This window comes from Eulemur rufifrons, chromosome 16 (genome assembly GCF_041146395.1).
Source record: "Eulemur rufifrons isolate Redbay chromosome 16, OSU_ERuf_1, whole genome shotgun sequence".
NCBI classification, from domain to species: Eukaryota; Metazoa; Chordata; class Mammalia; order Primates; family Lemuridae; genus Eulemur; species Eulemur rufifrons.
The window spans coordinates 9,364,988-9,387,452 of NC_090998.1; the positions used below are offsets into that span (position 1 = coordinate 9,364,988).

The window sequence follows — 22,465 nt, forward strand, 5'->3', positions numbered from 1 at the left end:
TAATGTTGAGCATTTTTTGTTTCTTGGCCATTTGTTTCTTCCTTTGAGAAGTATCTGTTCATGTCTTTTGTCCACTTTTTGATAAGGTTGTTTGTTTTTTTCTTGATGATTCGCTTGAGTTCTTTGTGAATTCTGGTTATTAGCTCTTTATTGGATGTGTAGCTTGCAAATATTTTCTTCCATTCTGTATGTTGTCTATTTGCTCTGTTGATTGTTTCCTTGGCTGTTCAAAGGTTTCTAGTTTTATCAAATTCCATTTATTAATCTTTATTGATGCCATGATTATCACTGGGGTCTTTTTCATAAATTATTTGCCAAGGCTGATATCTAGAAGAGTTTTTTCTACATTTCCGTCTAGAATTCTTATGGTTGCATGCTTTAATTCTAAGTCCTTTATTCATGTTGAATTAATTTTTATAAGTGGTGAGAGGTAGTAGGGGTTTTGTTTCATTCTCCTGCATGTGGCTTCCATATATATGGGAGAAGGGGAAACTACTCTGTTTCACTAACCTCACCAGAATACCTGTTAACATTTTTGCCAATCTTTGAACTGATGATTGAATGTATGCTCTAACCTGATTCACAAACATTAATTACTTAGACTGATATAAAAAATGAATCTGTTTCTTTTTCTGGTTTTCTTTTATTTGAGTCTTTCATAATGTTATCTTCTGTCTCTTCCATCTTCAAGTTAGTGTATATTTTTCCTACAAATCCATTTTCTTTCTGTGTAGCACCGAGCTGTTCCAGCACCATTATCATTAAGATAAGCACATTCTTCACTCCCTTTCACATGAAACCTGCAATAAAAGAATTAGCCATTATGTACTAGGGAGTCATGTGATTTCTTCCTTGTCCAGTGATACTTTTAAACAAAAATCCTATCTATCCAAAGACCTGAAAAGGTATAATGTGATACAGTCAGTGCTCTCTGGCAGGGGTTGAAATACCTATACTAAGTTGGACCAAAAGAGGCTCTTTTATAAGAATTTGTATTTGTTAAACTGACATTAGGTCATTTACATGTATTTAGCAGAGGTACCAATTCATATAAACCAGTGGTTCTCAACTAGGGCAGATTTTTACCCTCCCCTCCAAGAGACACCCTTGGCAATAGAGGAGATGTCTGGAGAAATTTTTGATTGTCACAACTGGAGGCAAGGGTCTGGTGGGGTGGATAGTTACTATCAGCTAGTGGGTAGAGGGTTGCCGCAACATCCTACAATACGCCAAAAATTGCCCCATTTCCACAGCAAAGAAGTATTCAGTACAAAATGTCGGTAGTGCTGCTGTTGACAATTGTCAGTTGTCCCTCTCAGCATCCACGGGTATGGGAATGAAAAGGGAGAAAAAGAGTCTAGATGGGGGAAAGTTTGCATTCTGGTCATCTCTGACCCTCTCTCTGGGAGGCAGTGCACCCAGAATGACCAGGCTCTGTGGTCATGAAGATCACCCAGGACCCACTTGCCCCCCGTGGCTCCTGTAGTCTGGGCGGGAGTTTGGAAATGTCTGTATGGGAAAAAGCAAGATGAAATCTGAGGGGTTGAGGCCCCCTGGGGTGGACAAAGGCACCCGGTAGGCTGAGAAGCAATATGGCACCTGCTGTGTGGCTTCCACTCTGGGGGGCAGGAGGTGCCCTGGAAGTGTTGGGAGACTGGTGCCCTGTAGGCAAGAAGCTCTCCACTCACTTGTGGCAGCAGTTTCTGGGCTCATGCTGGCAGAAGGTCTCTCCAGCAGCTCGAGAGCCCATCAACAGTCTGAGAGGCTCCACCTACCCTTCTTGCTAGTCTCCAAGCCTCTTGAGGTTTAATTAGCCCAACAGCAGGACTACCGACATTTTGTACTGAATAATATGAGCTAAGCAGCTAAGTCACTAAGAGTCACCATTTCAGGTGGTATGCAGATTTTCAATTTTACAACACTGAAGATGTGAAGCCCAGGACAAATTGCATCATAATGCAATTACAAATAAAACCAAGTTAAAATGAACATTAAATTGAGCTTGAACTGTAAAAGACATCAGAACACAGGTAACATGATGCTTGCGGAAGAGATGTAGAATTGCAAAAGATAGTTTAAAATTAGGCAAAAGTTTAATTTGAGGGTAGCTATATATATATATATAATCAGGTCTTTATATTCAAAATAGCCAACTAGAAGATCTGCTCTTCCAATCTTTATGGTTGACTCTTGGAATGAAACTGAATAAATGATACGATTCCCCACTTCACCTTTCTAACATGCACAAAAATCTAGGGCTCTAGTGAAATTTAGCTAATGCCCAGGTCCTAGAGAGCATTGCACTATTTAAATGTAAGTAATCTCAGACAGAAAGAAACTCACCATTTGGGAAATGTGTTTCCATTTACCCATTGTCCTGTTTGATTTTTTGTCATCTTCAGCCCAATCCAATGATCAGAACTGCATTTGTACCGACTAAGAAAAGACTTTAGAGATAAAGTTAATTAAAATTTTACTTCTCAGTTTTCACTACAATCTTTTGTACACCTCTTGCTTTGCAGGTTGTAAGGTGCAAGACACCTTACTAGAAAATAGCGATGGAATTTTTAAAAAGTACTTTTTTACCTCTGACCTTTAGTTTCTTTCTTTATAAAAAAAGATGTGGGATACAATTTCTTTAGCTACTTTTTGATTCCAAATTGATAAAATATTTGAAAATCCATTCCTTCAGAATTTTCAAACTCTTAGCTCCTGAAAGCCAAGATTTACAATTGAGTTTTTGCATATCATTCCTAATCATCAGATATTTATTATAATATTTTTCTACTTCCTAGTAAATACTAGTATTTTCAGTTTAATGTTATATTTTACCTCAATTTCTCTCCCCAAACTACAGGCATACACACACACACACACACACACACACACCCATATATCCAATTCCCTTAAAACATAGCCATCATATTTTACTTTTCTACCAAACATTTAAATTTCTAAATATATCATTCAAGGATAAATATAATATTTCTTCCTCATGTTTAACTCTCCTGCTATCTTAGACCTTTTTTACCATAGGATTACATGGAGCAAGTCCTTGAGTATACTCTGCCACTAAATAGCTGGTAAATTTTACACTTAGCATTGTATCACTCCATTTTTTTAAAAATTTTATGATAAATATAAAGGAGTTAGGCCAGATTATAACACTATGGTTAAATCCTGTCTAGTATCAGTAACAGTTATAAATTCTGGCATTTTAATATATCATCTTCTGAAGAATTTCATAAATTTCTTTGAAAACAATTCAATTCATTGGGCTAAGCTATGGTTTTGCAAAGAAAAAGACTAATGAAACATTGTTCCTGGATTCAAAGGGCTTCATTTGTAATGAGGAAAATAATGTAAATGTAATATCAGAAAATATTCTACTAAGTAAGGACAAGATAATGAGTATAATAAATACAAGGAAATTGCAGTTTACAGAAAGCAACATCTGAGTCTTAAAGGCAAACTTTTATATAGGATGTGCTGTAAGGGAAGAGTAGAAGATTCCATGGTAAATACAGGAGACAAAGAAGAAGAGAGCAATTCATATTCTAGGCTCAGGAAAGAGCTTGTTTGAATGCAGAAAAATGTAAGAAAGGATACATGTATTGGAAATAAAGGAGCTCAAGAAATTTCATCCCTAAACATGACTCCTTGGTATAAAGAATATTTTTAATTAAAGGCCCTTAGAGATCAACAGGGCCTTGGAAGGGGCTTTCCCTCTATCTGCATAACTAGAGGGACCCATCAAAAGAACAATGGACTTCCCCTCCCTGTTATCTCACTATATTGCAGGAAAGAAAATCAAGAATGCAACCAGACCTGGCCCAAATTATTGTAAATATAATATCTGTCAAGATTAACTTAATTTGCAAAGGGAATCATTTATAAGTCAAGCTGTTTCCTCCATCCATTCCTCCTCCCTAGCAACCATTTATTGCCCCTAAACAGAATTGCCTATATTCCTCATCTTCCTCTTTGCTCTAAAAAGAGTATATAAAAATATCTGGATCCCATTGAGATATCGGGTAATCACTTTGTGATTCTCCCCATGTGCACAGTAAATAAACCTCTTCTACCTGTTTCTCTTATTAATTTGGCTTAATTGTGAATTAATCTCTCAGTAAACTTTTTGGGGAAAGGAAGTATCCCCTCACCCACACAGAAACCAACAGGATATATGTTATTAGATAATTGGGAAATTTGAATGAGGCTCAGTAGACATGGTCTTGGTGCCAAGCAACTGGAAGGTGAGTTTCTTAGAGCATGCTGTGTGAAAAATATTAATCATTATTTGCTCAATTAAGCAATCCCCTGTGTAGCTCCTTGTTAAAAATGCAAGAATTCTAAATAGGTGGAAATAAATATGAAAAATATTTCATAGTCACACTTCATACAAACTCATATTTATCTAAGATATATACTACCTTATGGTTAAAAATGCACAATACTTTAATTAAACAATTTTAAACAATCCATTAAAAGTCTTCTATAAATTACTTCCCCACTCCTTCACAGACAGCTTTACTTCATTCTGTTTGTCACTTAAACTTTGCCAGTGTATGTCGTACATTAGCCATCTGTTATCTTCACAATATATCAGGGTACTTTATGATCATTCTTTTCTCTTGATCCAAACAGTACAGCTGTCTTCCTTGATATATTTAATGATTTCTCTGAAGTTCAAAACTAATTATTTTTGTGTACTTCTGTTCTTTGTGTTCCTTGATCTTCACTATTTTTGTCAATCTTTGATGACAGAATTCCTATAGTAAATATTTTTTAGTATTGATTGCATTTCCATTTCTTTATCCTTCAAACATTTTAGTAACACTCATTATGCTCCCATCTTACTTCTAGAAAGAAAGCTTGTTTCCAATTAGCTTTATTTCCCCCAAGAGGAACTATAAGGAGCAGTCAGAGGATTTCTTAGAATGTTCATTTTCAAAACTCTTGCAAAATTCAGCAGTGACACTATTGACTATGGAAGCCCTTCCTATCAAATTGTGCTTCCACCTTAGTTCATCATTTGCTATATCTAGTCTTAACACATCTAGCTTTTCATGTTTTATTAAGCTGTCCATAACTTTTGTTGCTTGCAAAATAGTTAAGTTTCCTTACACTGATCTATAAATTGGCCCAGCCTGATTCACGTGCATTTAAATTTGAACGAATCTTCGGGTAGACTGTGTAAATATACTTTATTCATCACAGAAATAACACACAGCTGTCTTTTAACAATGTTGACCATTGTGCTGTTCTGCTTCACATTGGAAACACTTCTCAATTGTACATTCTTTGCAAAAAAATAAATTGTAATTAAGTTATATTACCTCTTATGTTATACTAGTCTCTTAAAGAGACTAAATAAAAGTAAACACACACATTTACCATATAAGGGAGTAAGGGAAAGAACACATTTCTCAAATCCAAAGGTACCATTTTATAATCCCTTGTTAAATTTCTTGGAGTAAGAAGAAGAGTCTTCTTACTCACAGGGATTTTGTCATGTAAATCAATATTCATTTAACAAGGATCCACTAGCTTTTTTGTTTGTACCTGACTTTGTGTGATATAGCCACGGATACAATTTCAGACAAGATGTGGTGTCTGCTCATTGGAAACTCATACTTTGGTCTGGGGGAAAATTTTCTTTTCACTATTGCATTACTGGTAGAGAGTGTTCTGATGGAGGCTGCCGTGGGAACTCAGGGACAGACAGCAAAGGAAGATGGACAATAAATTTCCTCAAAGGGAGTAGAATGGAGAATTGCCTTCTTCCTGAGGTGATTCTCCTTTCTTGGTGGAGTAAAAGGTTTCCAAATATTATCAAGCTCTTCTATTTGCACTCTTTAAAATATAAAGACAAATATCAAGTCTATTACTTGATGTGAGTCTTACACTCTTCAAACAAAATATCCCTAAGGTTTTTTTTAATCTCATATAGCATATTCTGAACATCTTCAACATTCTGCATAGATGAGAATGAATGAAAAGTTTTTAAAATTATAATGACATTTGAATATTTCTAATGCTTCAACTCAAGATAATTCATAAGAAATGGTTATTAAATTACTTACCATTTCTTTATCAGTGTCAATTGTAGTTAGATCAGCATGTGCAGTAATACAGTTGTCTCTACTTGATTTCCAATCCCCTTCTTTTTCAGAGAAATAATAACATTTGTCTTGGAAACCAATCCAATCATCTGGGCAAAAACTTTGATGGTGCCGAGGTAATAAAACTAAAAATGAGACAAATATATATTCTAAAATCCAGATAAAGTAATATGCTATTGTGTTTTTGGATGGCTGGGGAAAGACGGGATAGTAATGTAAAAGATTATGGTCATGACCAAATTTGTATCTCTGTCACATAACAGAGTGAAAAAATTGTATTTCTTTTGTCTTATTAGGTCAAACATGACAATTTAGAATTTAACAGGGCCCTTACATTCCTTTCAACTCCAACCTTAGTGACATATAAGCATTCCTTCCTGGAGCAACCAGTAGTATTCTACTTGTGTGGGTCAACCTTGCCATTTCTGGGTAAATGAAATATGATGAAATCCTAACATTATCTGGGAGTAATAATAAAACCTTAATTTATATTAGACTGTAATAAATCTAGTACACATGATTTAATGTGCAAGGAAGTAATTAAAACAATAAAACAGAATATATAACAAGATATTGGATTTCCTGTTGTCAGCTGGTTACCTCCATCACTGTGTAGTTCTAGCTTGGCTAATGAAAGGAATCCACATGACATTTGGAAGGTGGAAATAACGCAGAACACATTATTCCTAGAGATCATGGGGACAGGGGCTTCACAGGCCTTTCCATGAGTTCCACTTTCACAGTCTTGGCAACCATAAGCTTTAGCTTCTGAGACTTTCCTTTAGTATTGCATTATAGAACATTGGGTATTTAAGAACAAATTATTAATAGAATGTGTATGGGTGGTTGGCAAAATGGCAGATTAGTGGTGGCTTCCCGGCTCACTGCTTCCAGAGAAAGAGGTGAAGAACTCAGATAGCTACACACAAGTGGATCACTCCTCACTCCCCAGCACCCCCCCACCCCCCGCCCCCAGAACAGCATCGTGAATCTGCAGAGAAACAGAGTGTGACATGTAGCTCAGGAAAAAAGGTGAAAGAGAGATACATTCACAAAGACTGGAGAGTGCGGGAAACACAATAGGGAATAGAGAGATGCGCATGACTCCCCCACAGACCTCCACATCCATTCAGACAGGGACACACCTGAAGTTGGTGCAAAGTTGTGGCATGGGGCAGCAGGCTCTGTGGAGAGGAGACACTAGCAGCAAACATTTTGAACTCTCTGGTGCTCTGTGATGGAACCACACTGGGTGGGAGAGTGACTGGTCTGAGTGGTTACTTCCTGTGACCACAACTGCATGAGGGAGTTTGGAGACAGGCATCTCACCTCTGGTGGTCAATGGACTCAAAGCACAGGAGGTGAATGCTGAAAAGGGGGCTCTGCCGCTAGAAACTGGTGGTGACTTGGCCAGCTTAGAGTGGGACAAAAAGAGCAGGGCCCTCTGCTAGACAGATGTGAGACTGAAGGACTGTAATGCCAAAGTAACAGCTGGTGGCCTGTTGATTCAGCCTGCCTGACCGGCTTCTGCAGACTCCTGAGTGGTCACCCCCAACACTAGCTTTCCAGGGGCAGGCAGCTGCCATCTTTGGGGTCCCCAACCTGGAAATGCTGTAGCAGCAGTGGTTTCAGGCACCACTCCAACCCAGCTTGGGGACTTTCGTGCCAGGCATGGCAGACTCTACCCGTGCTGGTGGGGAGAAGCAAGAAAATCCATTTTCTCTGTGTGGCTGGCATGAATCCGTGGGACTTTGGTGCTAAAAAATAGTAGGAGGCCTGTTGATTCAGCTCACCAGACCAGCTTCTTCAGACTCTTGAGTGCTGGCCCCCAACACTAGTTCTCGAGGGGTGGGAGGCCACCATCTTTGGGGTCCCCAGCATGGAAACACTGCTGGATGTGGTGGTTTCAGACAATACCCCTTTTCTAGCCTGGAGACTTTCATGCCAGGCACAGAGGACTCTGCCCTTGGAGGTGGGGCAGAGCACTGAAAGCTACTTTTTCTGTGAGGCAGGCATGAATATGCAGGACCTTGGAGCCAAAGAAATCGTGGCCTGTTGATTAAGCCCTCTGGACCAGCTTAGGCCATCTAATAAGAACATAAGTCCAGGGCTTGCTCTCTGGGTCCCAGTGGCTGCCAGCACTGGGGTTTGTGGACACGGAAGGAAAAACCTCACCAGAGGCCTCAGCAATTGCACCAACTGAGCCCTCCCATCAGGAGCAGCCCTCCAAGTGTGGTGAAAGAGCCCTGAATAACATGTTAGTAGTTCCCCTTCGCAGCAGGTCAAGCAACCAGAGAAGCACACACACCTAGGCTTATGTGTACTAGCTGAGATCTATTTTGCTCCTACCCCTACCTTAAGGGGGAACAGGGTCTAAGCAATGCTCAGGAGTGGCAAGGCCCTTCCCAAAGATTGGGGCATTTGTATACCCCAGCCAAGGGACCAGAGCCTACAACAGAGACATCAGATTACCTTGGTAACTGGCTCTTCCATGCAAACTACAATCAATGACAGAGACTGTAACCCCATAGCTTAACACAGTGCCCTCAATCTCAAGCTATTGACAGCAGTGGAGTCATACCCACAAGTGCAATCCACCAGCTTGGAGCTTAATCTGGGGGTCCAAACTCACTAGTCTCCATTGGCAAGAGGTGAAGACAACAGGTCAGAGGTAACCCAACTTGCTAAAATATCCCTAAGACAATAACAGACCAGTGGCACCTCTCCCCAGCACTGTCAAAGAATGACCCTCGGAGACTTAGAGATAGGGCCATAAACCAGTCTTAGCACCCCCAGTTCTTGACCAACAAGACTGATGAGAAAGAATTAGTGAAAGAATGCAGGAAACATGAAAGAGCAGAGAGAAAAGTCACCCCAAAAGAAATCATTAGATCCTCAACAATGGATACCAACTCAAACAAATTGATTAAAATGACAGAGGAAGAATTCCAAATATAGATTGTAAGAAAAGTCAATGGAATTAAAGAGAAAATAGAAACCCAACAAAAAGAAGCCACAAGAACAATACAGGAAATAAATGAAAAATTCTCTAAAGAAATTGAAATATTGCAAAAGAATCAAACAGAAATATTGGAAATAAAAGAGGCATTCAAGGAATTACAAAACATGGTAGAAAGCCTTAAGAATAGGTTGGATCATGCAGAGGAAAGAATCTCAGAACTTGAAGATAATGTCTATGAGCTAAACAAATCAGATGAAGCAAAATAAGACAGAAGTAAGAGACATGAACAAAATATACAAGAAATGTGGGACTATGTAAAGAAACCAAGCATAAGAATTATAGGAATCCCAGAGAGAGAAGAAGAAAACATACAAGAGGTGAAAAATCTATTTCTTGGGATAATGGAGGAAAATTTACCTGCCTTGGCCAGAAATCTAGATAACCAAGTACAAGAAGCACACAGAACTCCCAGGAGACTCAATGTGAAAAGGCAGTCACCACATCATATAGTTATTAGGCTGGCCAAAGTAAACATGAAAGAAGCAATCCTTTGAGCAGTAAGATGAAAACAGCGGGTAACTTATAAAGGAAAATCTACAGACTGACTGCAGACTTCTCAACTGAAACCTTACCAGCCAGAAGGAACTGGAGACCTATCCTCAATCTTCTAAAACAGAATAATGGTCAACCTAGAATTCTGTATCTGGTAAAACTAAGCTTGTTATATGAGGGAGAAATACAGAATTTCCCAGACAAGCAATCACGGATGGAATTTGTGAAGACCTGCCCTGCAGGAAGTACTCAGACCTGCATTATACACTGAACAGCACAATAGACACCCACCAAAGTAAAATCACTCAAGAGTTAAAGTTTAGAAACGCTGATTCCACAATGGCTCAACAGGTAAAACAAAACAATAAGAATTTATCCAATAGTATGAATAGGAATATACTCCGAATATCAATTCTCTCAATAAATGTGAATTGCTTGAATTGTCCACTGAAGAGACATAGACTGGCTGAGTGGATTAAAAAAAACACAAGCCAAGTATCTTCTATCTCTAGGAAACACATCTTACCCACAAAGATGCTTTTAGACTCAAGATGAAGGGTTGAAAAACAAACTTCCAGGCAAATAGAAGCCAAAAGAAACCTGAGGTAGCTATTTTAATATCAGATAACATAAACTTTAAAGCAATAAAAATAAAGAAAGAAAAATATGGTCACTATATAGTGGTGGAGGGAAAAATCCAACAAGAAGACTTAACAATTCTTAATATTTATGCACCCAACACAGGAGTGCCCAGATACATAAAGCAAACCCTGTTTGATCTAAATAACATATGCTATAGTAGCTGGGGATTTCAATATCCCACTGACTAAACTGGACAGATCCTCCTGGCACAAAATGAGCAAAGAAACAATGGATGTAAACAGAGCTCTAGAACCAACAGGTCTAACAGACATCTACAGAACATTCCACCCAAATAAAACCGAATATACATTCTTCTCATCAGCTCATGGAACTTGTTCTAAAATCGATCACATCCTAGACCACAAATCAGATCTCAAGAAATTAAAAAAATAGAAACTATACCATGTATCTTCTGAGACCACAGTGGAATAAAATTAGAGATTAATTCCAAGAGAAACATTAACCACTTCACAAAGTCATGGAAATTAAACAATCTATTGCTGGATGACCATTGGATCAAGGAGAAGATCCAGATGGAAATCAAAAAATTCTTCAAAACAGATGATAACAGGGACTCAAGTTCTCAAAATCTATGGGATACAGCAAAAACATTCCTGAGAGGAAAACTAATAGCATTAAATGACAGCATCTAAAAGACAGAAAGTTCAGAAATCAACAAACTAATAACCATCTCAAGGAACTGAAAAAGGAAGAGAAAATCAATTCTAAACCCAGCAGAAGAAAAGAAATAACTAGGATCAGAGCAGAACTAAATGAAATCGAGAATAAAAGAACTATACAGAAGATTAATAAAACCAAAAGTTGGTTTTTTGAAAAGATGAATGAAATTGACAGCCCTCTTGATAGATTGACAAGAACTAGAAAGGGAAGGACTCTAATAAGCTCAATTAACAATGTAAAAGGAGAGGTCACTACAGACATCATGGAAATAGAAAACATTATATTTGAATATTATAAAAATCTATATGCCCAAATACTACAAAATGTGGAGGAAATGGACAAATTCTTAGAAACACACAATCTCCCTAGGCTCAATCAGGAAGAAATAGAATTCCTGAACAGACCAATATCAAGCACAGAAATTAAAACAGCAATTAAAAATATTCCAAGAAAAAAAGTCCTGGACCAGATGGGTTCACAGTTGAATTTTACCAAACTTACAAAGAAGAATTCATACCTTTACTACAGAAATTATTCCACAACACTGAGAAGGATGCAATCCTTCCCAATTCATTCTACGTAGCCAATATCACCTTGATACCAAAGCCAGGAAAGGACACAGCAAAAAAGAAAACTACAGACCAATATCCCTCATCAATATAGATGCAAAAATCCTAAAAAAAATTTTAGCAAATCGAATCCAACAGCACATCAAAAAAAATAATTCATCATGACCAGGTGGGTTTTAGCCCAGAGATGCAAGTCTGGTTCAACATATGCAAATCTATAAATGCAGTTCACCACATAAATAAAAGCAAGAACAAAGACCTAATGATTCTTTCAATAGATGCAGAAAAAGCATTTGACAAAATCCAGCACACTTTTATCATAAAACTCTTAACAAAATGAGCATAGATGGGTAATACCTCAAAATTATTAAAGCCAAATACAATGAACCCACATCCAATATCATACTGAATGGGGAAAAATGGAAAGCATTCCCACTTAGATCTGGAACCAGACAAGGTTGCCCACTATCTCCACTTCTATTCAACATAGTGCTGGAAGTGCTTGCCAGAGCAATCAGACAAAAGAGGGGAATTAATGGTGTACAAATGGGGGCAGAAGAGGTCAAACTTTCACTGTTTGCTGACAATATGATATTATATCTAGAAAATCCTAAGGATTCAACAAACAGCCTCCTGGAATTGATAAATGAATTCAGTAAAGTCTCAGGATTCAAAATCAATGCACACAAATCAGTGGCATTCATATACACCAATAACAGTCAAGCCAAAAATCAAATCAAAGATGCAACACCTTTCACAATAACATCAAAGAAAATTAAATATTTAGGAATATATCTAATGAAGGAGGTGAGAGACCTATATAGGGAGAACTATGAAACACTGAGAAATTGTAGACGATGTAAACATACAGAAAACCCTACCATGCTCGTGGATTGGCAGAATCAATATTATTAAAATGTCTATAATACCTAAAATGATCTATGGAATTAATGCAATCTTTATCAAAATGCCATCATCATTCTTTGCAGATCTAGAAAAAATAACTCTATGCTTCGTATGGAACCAGAGAAGACCTCATATAGCCAAAGCAATCTTAAGCAAAAAGAACAAATTGGAAGCCATCAGTCTACCAGACTTCAAGCTTTACTACAAGGCTATGGTAACCAAAACAGCATGGTACTGGCACAAGAACAGAGATATAGACCTTTGAAACAGGCCTGAGAATCCAGATATAAAACCATCCTCATATAGCCATCTATTCTTTGACAAAGCAGACAAAAATATACACTGGGGAAAAGAATCTCTTTTCAATAAATGGTACTGGGAAAACTGGATAACCACATTCAGAAGATTGAAACTGGATCCCCACCTCTCACCTCTCACAAAAATCAATTCACGTTGGATAACAGACTTAAACCTAAGGTGTGAAACTTTAAGAATACTAGAAGAAAATGTTGGGAAAACTCTTATAGACATTGGCCTAGGCAAAGAATTTATAAAGAAGACTCCCAAAGCAATCACAGCAGCAACAAAAGTAAATAAATGGGACCTGATCAAATTAAAAAACCTTCTGCACAGCCAAGGAAACTATCATTAGAGAGTATAGACAACCTACAGAATGCGAGAAAATATTTGCATGCTATACATCTGATAAAGGGCTGATAGCAAGAATCTATGTAGAACTTAAGAAAATTAACAAGAAAAAATCAAACAACCCCATCAAAAAGTAGAGAAGGGACATGAATAGAAACTTTTCAAAGGAAAACAGAATAATGCCCAGCAAACATATAAAAAAATGCTCAAACTCTCTAATCATGAGGGAAATGAAAATCAAAACCACAATGAGATATTACCTAACTCCAGTGAGAATGGCCTTTATTAAAAAGTCCCAAAACAACAAATGCTTGCAAGGATGTGTAGAGATAAGAACAATCTTACACTACTGGTGAGACTACAAATTAGTACAGCTACCATGGAAAGTAATTTGGAGATATCTCAAAGAACTAAAAATAGAAATACCATTTGATCCAGCAGTCCCACTACTAGGCATCTACCCAAAGGGAAAAAAAAAGACATTCTATAATAAAGGCATCTGCACTCAGAATGTTTATGGCGACACAATTCACAATTGCAAAGATGTGGAAACAACCCAAGTGCCCATCATCAATACATAAGCGGATTAATAAAATGTGGAATATGTACACCATGGACTACTACTCAAGTACAAAAAACAATGGTGAGCTAGCACCTCTTATATTATCATGGATAGAGCTGGAGTACATCCTTCATAGTGTAGTATTACAAGAATGGAAAAACAAGCACCACATGTACTCACCATCAAATTGGTACTAACTGACCAACTCAAAGTGCTCACATGGAAGTAATATTCACTGAGTGCTGGTCAGGTGGAAAGGGGGTGGTAGAGTGGGTAAACTCACAAAGAATAGTTGCGGAGCTCACTGTGTTGGGAAAGGGAATGCTTGTAGCTCTGGCTTGGGTGAGGCCAAGGCATTATATGTAACCAAAATTTGTATCCCCATAATATTCTGAACTTAAAAAAAAAAATGTATATGATGCCTATTCTGAAATCCATAAAGTATGGGTGAGGGAAACTATAGATCTCTGAATCAACATTTTAAATATATGATACAACATTAAGATGATTATTTCCTCAAAATTTACCATGGTTTAATGAAACCTCAAGCAAAATTACAAATAATTTATGTGGCAATTTAAAGGATCAAAAATGTTCAAGACAAACTTGAAGAAGAAAACCAAGGCCTTTAAAATACTTAAACTTCCAGATATCAAGACTTTTCATAAACCTGCAGCATTATAACAAAATTATATGAACATAAAGATAGATAAAATAGAGCAATAGAATATAAGAATTTAGTAAAAAAGATCTTCAGCTACACAGTTGATTTATGACAAAGGACCAACTGCAGTTAAGCAGGGAAAGTATGGTCTTTCCAATAAATTTTTCCATGTTGAAAAACTACTTAAATTGGAAAAATGCATCTTAATTTTTATTTCTCATATTTATGAAAATCAATTTCAAGAGGATTATATTTCTAAATGTGAAAGGAAAATAATAACATAATAAAGATAATCAAAACCCTGTTCTACATGTCTCTGGAGTGCAGTGAACTTCTTAAACAGGATGCAAAATGTGATAATAGACAGAAATATAAAATTCCACTCCCTTAAAATTAAGAAGTTCTATTGATTGAAAGATATCAAAGAAAGGGTAAGTTTTTTTGACTCTGTTTTGGTAAGACAAAGGGAAAATTTAATCTTCATAAGATATTTGCAATACCCATAAACTGCAAAAGATTCCCATCTAGAATATTATAGAACTCTTATGAATCAAACAGAAAAAGACAACTCAACAAAATATGGGCAAAATGTTTAAACATGTCTGTAACAAAATATTCCACCTAAGTAAACAGTAAATATGAAGGTACTTAACAGTATTGATGATCAGAAGAATGTCAATTAAAGCCACAATAAGGTACCAACATTCACTCATCAGAATGGCAAAAATGGAAAAAGCCAGCAATAAAGTATTGACAAAGATGTGGAGCAACTGGTATTCTCATACACTTCTGGAGGGATTATCTACTCTTTATGGTATCATATATGAAAGCTAATCTATACGTATTCTACAGCTTATAATTCTTCTCATAATTATATCCTAAATTATATCCACTATTTATTAAAAGATTAAAAATATAAAGTATATTCTTGTGTAAAACCATACTATTTGCAATAGTCAAAAGGTGGCATTCCAAATGTCCATCAAAAGTAAAAAATTAATACATGATGCTATATACATAGCATGGAATGTACTACAACGAAGGTCTGCAAACTACAGTCTGAGACCAAAGTCAGCCCATCTCATGTATTTGTATAGCCACCAGCTAAGAATGATTTATATGTTTTAAAATAATTCAAGTATTTAAAATAATTAAAAGAAGAATAATATTTTGTGAAACATTAAATTTATATAATATTTAAATTCTCATGCTGAATTTTATTAAAACACAGCCATACTCATTTCTTTATGTATTTTAATCTGTATTTGCACTACAAGTACAAAGTCGAATAGTGCAACAGAGATTGGCTAACAAAGCCTAAAATATTTACCATCTGGCCATTTATATAAAAAATTTTCCAACACTTTTTTTACATCAATGAATTAATGAACTTTTGCTACATGTAATGACATGAAAAAATTCAAACAAGCATAATGTTGAACAAAATAGAAAAGATGTAATAATACATGAAAGTTACATGATTTTATTTATATAATTGTTTTTAAATGAGCAAAATTAACCTATGGCAATAGAATCAAAACAGTGATTACCATTGGCAAGAAGTGTTGAATGGAATGTGAGACCATTAAGGTGAACAATTTTGCCTTAATCAATCTTGCCTTAATTACATGAATAAGTCATGTAATTAATAATCATTCATTCATTGGTACCCATTAAATATGTCATGAAAAATGGGAAGAGAATGAGTACAATGAGAAAAGATCATGACTGAGACAGAAAGGAAAAGGATCATAAAACAGAAAGCTTTGAATAGAAAAAAAGTAAGAAAATAAAGAATGAAACTTACCTGCTATACTCACTATTAGACCAATGATTATCATTACTAATAAAGCATATGCAATATGTTTTTTATATCTGCACATAAGACCTGAAAAATAAAAATAAGTACATTTAGGAGACTTCTGGTTCCAAATTGGTGGTGTAGAAGCAAGCTAGTTTCGCTACCCCCTGCAGAAAACAAATAAACAAAAAATGTGTACTGAGATTATCATCAGCAATACCCCAGAACTCAAATATGAGGATGATTCCGTTCCTGGAGTCACAAAGAAGTAAAAAGTCTCTGAACAAATAGTGAAGGAACTGGACCTCCATATCCATGATGCCCCTCCCCTCCATCTGCCCTGCACCAAGTACATGGAAAATTTCCCCCTGACTAATAGTTTCTATACTAGAAAAAGTGAGATCAAGGTGGACAACCAGCTTCCCCACTATCTTGGGTTCCCTTGCAGAAAACCTGTCCCTGCCTCAACCCACAGAAAGCATCAGGCATGCCTCAAGGAAGAAATATCCATGAGGACATCCAGAGACAAAAGGTGGAGGTGGGGCTACTGTCACCAGGCCTAGAAACTCTGTTCTGTTACTTGGCCAGAAAAGATCCAGATCAGGGTGACTGCTCAGCAGCACCACACAGGAGGAGGTTTGTTCCACAGGTCCTCTGGGAACAAACCACTAACCAGCCTTGCCACACTACCAGGATAGTCCTTTGGGACCTCGCCCATTTGGATGGGCGGCACTCTAATTGTTTACTAGAACAGAGGCAAACCTGTGATCAAACGCCATATAGTCATGAAAAGGAGGCAGCAACCTAGTGGGGAAAAAAAAAAAAAAGAAAATCAACAAGTAAATTATAAAGAGTACTTAAGCAAACATATTCAATATAAACCAAAACAACCAGATAGAGAAGAGTGGAATAAATAGCTAATCCTTCAATATAAAGACATTGATGTACATTTACAAGGAACAAGAGCAAACAGGGAACCAGAACCTCCCCAAATGGACAAAGCTAAGAATCAGCAACTGACCCTACTGAGACAGCAATATATGAGCTCTCTGATCAAGAATTCATAATGGTAGTTTTAAGGAAATTCCATGTTCTCCAAGATAACACGGAAAAAGCAATGCATAAATTTATCAGAGAAGTTTAACAAAGAGATTGAAATAATAACAAAAATCCAGAAATCTTGGAACTGAGAAATACTTTGCTGAACTGAAAAATTCATTAGAGGCTCTCAACAGCAGAATGGATCAAGCCTAGGAAAGAATCAGTAAGCTCAAAGATAGGATATTTGAAAATACACAAAGAAAAAAGAATAAAAAGAAATAAAGAATGCATACAAAAGACCACATCTTAGCATTATTGGTGTTCAGGAAGGGTTGAGCAAGAGCAAGGGGTTAAAATGTTTTTCAAAAAATTAATAACAGAAAACTTTCCAAAAGTTGAGAAAGAGATAAATATTCAGGTAGAGAAAGGTCAGAGAATACCAAACAGATCCATCCTAAACAAGACTACTCTTAGGCATATAATAATCAAACTCTCAAATGTCAAGGACAAAGAGAGGATCTTAAAAGTATCAAGACAAAAGAAACAAATAACAGTTAAAGGAGCTCCAATTGGTCTGGAAACACACTTCTCGATGTAAACCACATGGGCCAGGAGGGACTGGGATGACATTTCCAAAGTGCTGAAAGAAAATTAAAGAAGAAAAAAAAAGCTATGACCTAAGAATACTGTGTCCAGCAAATCTATCCTTCAAATATTAATATTAAAGAGATATAAAGTCTTTCCCAAACAAAAGCTGAAAGAATTCACCACCAGCAGGTATTTCCTACAAGATATACTAAAGGGAGTTCTCCAATTTGAAAGAAAAAACACTAACATGCAAAAAAAAAAAAAAAAAAAAAGTAAAAGAAAAGAAAAAACAGTTTGAGTTATAAAGCCCACTGGTAAAATTGAGTACATGGGCAAACCAAGGATATTCTATTAATAATACTGTAATCATGGTGTGCAATCCACTCATTACTATGAAACCTAAAAAACAAATCTATCAAAAACAATGATAGCTACAACAACCTGTTAAGGGATAAGCAATCTGAAAATATGCGTGGCTCTTTAGGGTGGAATTCCTTGGCCCTGTAGCTACCTCCAGGCTTTTGGCTTCCTTCCCTTTGGAGAACTATCAGCACATTCTAACACTGAATGTTTCTAAGAAAATCTACTTTTAAAAATTTATAGTTCCATAGATTTAGGGGTACAGGTGGTTTTTGGTTGCATGGATGAATTGTATAGCAGTGATATCTGAGTTTTTAGAGTACCTGTCACCTAAATGGTGTACATAGCCCCCAATAAGTAGTTTTTTACTTCAAGTTTATTTTAAAGGAGAGATAGCCAGGCATAGTCAAAGGTCATAGGTCATAGAACAATCAATCAGAAGGTGTGTATTTGAGATTTTTGCCACAAACAAACAAAAGGAATTTGGATAAGTCATTTTTTTTTTCTGATCCTGTGTTTCCTCATCTGCAAAGCCAGTAGAACAAAATATATCTCTGGTGAAGAATTGTTGTTCTTTTATTAGTATCCACTCAGGAGGAAATAAAAATAGAGAACACAATATTTTGAGATGATCATTTTATTATTTTATATGATTTTAAAGTATTTATCTTCATTATAAAATTTTATAAAATTAAAAAAATTATAGAACTTACTGTAAGATGTACTAATACTTTTTGAGATTATTTAGCATTTATATCTTTTTCACCTAGTGAAAAACTAATTATCCTTATGATGAATAAACTTTGTCTTTAGTCAATGTATGAAAATTTAAGTTTATACTACTTAAAGATAACCAGCATTATCATTTGGGTTAACATCCATCTATCCATATATTTCTCTAAGTCTATTTTCACACATATAACCATTATCTTAAGTACACATAATTTTAAGTGATTACAATCATAATGCACATACTGTTTCAGATGATAATGTTTTCAATTAGCAATTTGCTTTTTTCATGTGTAGTAGACTGTTAAAAGTGACTCCCAATTAATCTTGTCTCCCTGTGTCCACCACCCTTTTGACACATGACCTTGTTACTTCTCCCATCAAGAGGTATACTGTATTTCCAACACTTGAGTATGAATTGGCCTTGTGCCTTGATTTGACCAATATAATGTGGTAGAAGTCACACTCTGGACCATTGAGGCCTTACAGTTTGTATCTTCACTCTCAGCATCCAAGCCAACATCTAAAGAAGCCCAGGCTCTCCTGCTCAGGGAGAGGGAGGAAAGGGAGGGGAGAGAGGGCAAGAAAGAGAATGTCTGTGGAGGATAACCAGCTGACATCCAACCACTGACTCTGCCATTTTGAGTTCTCAGTCCCTGACCAAGCATCACAGCTGGCATCACATAGAGGAGAAATAAGCCATTCCCACAGACCCTTATCCATATTTCTAACCCACAGAACTGCAAACAAGACAATGATTTTTGTTTTAAGCAACTAAATTAGGGGATGTTTGCTCATTCAGAGCAATAGATAAATTTATACATCATATATGTTTATACATCATAATTGTAATGGCTATTATATGACTATACCATTAAAAAAACAAACTAATCCTCTTCTGATATTTAGGCTGTTCTACCCCTTTTTAAACCAGAACTGGAATAAATATAATGTAAATATGTCTTATATACTTGTCTAATTATCTTAAGATAAATTTTCAAAAATAAATAAAATTGGTATAAATTGGTTGAATGTTCTTCCAAAAGTGTTGCACTAGTTTTAAATATTATGGACAAGGCATGAATATAATAGTACCCACAAACACTCATAGAAAGTAATTTTTGTAAAGTAGCATAAAGGGAGAAAATGAATACAACAGAGAATATCAGCACTGTTTTGATCAAATTCAACTGTCTAGTATTATGGAGTTATGTCTAACTTTGTATAGTTCTGCCAGATTTCTAAAGTTTTATTTTTAGTTGTACACTTTCTCTGACTTTCTGGAATTTCAAAGCTACACAATAAGCATGAACTGCAGTATTTGCAATGCTTCACTTTTGAACCAGCTCTGTGTTCCTTTAATTGTTCATCTTTTAATAAATATTTATTAATCACCTATTATGTGCTAGTTTTCAAGAACTATAGTAGTAAACAAACAAGATAGAGTTCATGCCCTCCAGAAACCTACATTTGATGAGAAAGGCTGACAATAAACTAATAAAAAGAGCCCCAAATTACAGATTTTAACAAGTGCCAGAACAATAAACAGGATGGTCTGGATGGTAAGAGGAAACAGCCTAAAAACAATAGTCATAAGGGTCACTCTGTGAAAATGACATTAAAACCAATTAAAATATGACCAGTGGCCATCTATGCCAAATAAACAAGAGAAAACATTGCAAGCAAAGAGGACAGCAAATGCAAGTGCTTGAATCAAGAAAGAACTTAAAAGACTGTGGCAGAGTACAAGTGGATCCCAAATGGATCCGGAATGGATCTGAGAGAGTGAGGAGAACAGTGACTAGCTAGATAGGAGCAAAATGATGCTGAGTTTTGAAGACCTTGGAAGGAAATCAATTTTCTTCTAAGTGTCATAGGAAGCAACTGAAATATTTTATGTAGGTGTTTGGTATTTCCACCTTTATGTCTTGAAAAGATCTCTAGAGTACAGGGTGGAGAGACTATTTAGGAGACTGTGACTCTACCACACTGAATGATGGTGATGGTTTTAACAAGGGTAGTAGCAGTGGTTACAGAAAGAATTAAATCAAGCACATTATAGGTGTCCTTGATAGAGTGTTTTCAGGGAGTGATGGGGAAGGAAGTCAGATTGCTTGGGAGTGAGGAAGTGAAGTCAGCACGTAGACTCTTACAAAACTTGTGCTGTGTGAAGGGAGAGGAAGCAAATAGTTGGAATGAGATGAATGGTTATGATAGAAAGTTTTAAAAAGATGTTTATATGCTGAGAGGAGTGATTCAGTGTGACAGGGAAAAATTAGCAATGCAGGTAAAAGAAGGGGATAATTAATTAAATAAAAAATAATGGTTCTTACACAGGCTAGAAGGGTTTGGTCTGAATCACAAGTGGAGACATTGCTTTTAAGTAGGAGAATTTTCCCTATCTCCAGTGCAGCAAAGATCAAGAAGCAGAAGAAACAACATACATATGACTGTAATCCTTTTTGGTATCATACATGCCTCAGTTCAGAATTTGAATCCAAACTCTTTCCAATGAGGTTTTTCATCACCTTTCAAATATAACCTTATTAATTTTTAAATTCTCTATCAATTCTTGTCAAGAAAACAAGAACTTGTTTCTTCTTTTCTATACCACAAATCAAATAAATTTGTCACTGTGATATTCTATGTTTTATGTCCATGAATTGGTACAGTGTAAAAAGGGGATATTAGTAGAAGAGATACCATGGTTTCAAAAGCTTGGTCAAATATTTGTAGTGTGTAATTTTATTTTCTTACCCCATTTGATCTTATATCTCTTTATCCATTAAATATCATGCAATCTCTATTTTTTTAAAATTAAAGGGCACAGGTATATTATGTTTTTAGAAAGCAAATAATAGGAATTAAATAAAAGGTAGCTTTTGCTATTATTTTTTCTTGTGTTATAGCTATCCTGTTTTTCAATATTTTAATTATTATGTATATGTGTTTGAGTGTGTGTGTGTGTGTGTGTGTGTGTGTGTGGAAGGTGAAGATTATTTACAGCTGTACAAAGTGGAAATATTTTTTGATATATTTTCACATCCATTATTTGAAGTAGGTAGTAGGCCATTTTGATACCCTTTTCTTCAGCATGATTATTGAAAAGAAAACTCAAAGCTGCTTGAAATGAACTGCCTTTTCATTAAAAAAAAAAATCTTAGGTTTTTGAAGTGACGAAATGGTGTTTCTGAGAATTGTGGACTCACTTTTTAAACAGGAAACACCTCTGAGCTAACAGGAAGAACAAAGGGTGTGCACATCCTAACAATATAAGAAATGATCATTTGCACATCCCGGCTGTAATGAGAGCCCTTCCCATGGCAGAGATGGCAAGACATTAGAGCATAAGGCTTTATGGCGCCCGTAGGAATGCTACATCCTAGGTGCTGATGGCCCCAGCTTCAACCAAGATGCATGAACTTCAAATGAGACAAAAGAACAATGTGGCTTCTGTTGTAAATGTGACACAGAAATAGCAGAGCTAGAACTAAAAAGATAATTCAAATTGGAGCTTTGTCTTCTCAGAAGTGATCAGTGAAAGCATGACTAAAAGTCATCTTGATGCTTTGATGTCTGAGAAACTGGGAAACTTGGGAAAGACCTGGTAAACTTCATATAACCTTGGAAGAAAC

At 36.2% G+C, this 22,465-nt stretch overlaps 1 protein-coding gene across 1 annotated transcript in view; it reads right to left on the reverse strand.

Annotated features, from left to right (window-relative positions):
* Positions 1 to 691: 691 nt before the first annotated feature.
* LOC138396811 (C-type lectin domain family 2 member B-like) overlaps positions 692 to 22,465 on the reverse strand; it is a 38,712-nt gene continuing 16,938 nt past the window's right edge. The window contains exons 2-4 of the mRNA XM_069490483.1: positions 6,087 to 6,250; positions 2,344 to 2,447; positions 692 to 800 (exon numbers count right to left, since the gene is read on the reverse strand). Coding sequence (XP_069346584.1) covers positions 692 to 800; positions 2,344 to 2,447; positions 6,087 to 6,250 — 377 coding nt within the window. The remainder of the gene's footprint in view (positions 801 to 2,343; positions 2,448 to 6,086; positions 6,251 to 22,465) is intronic.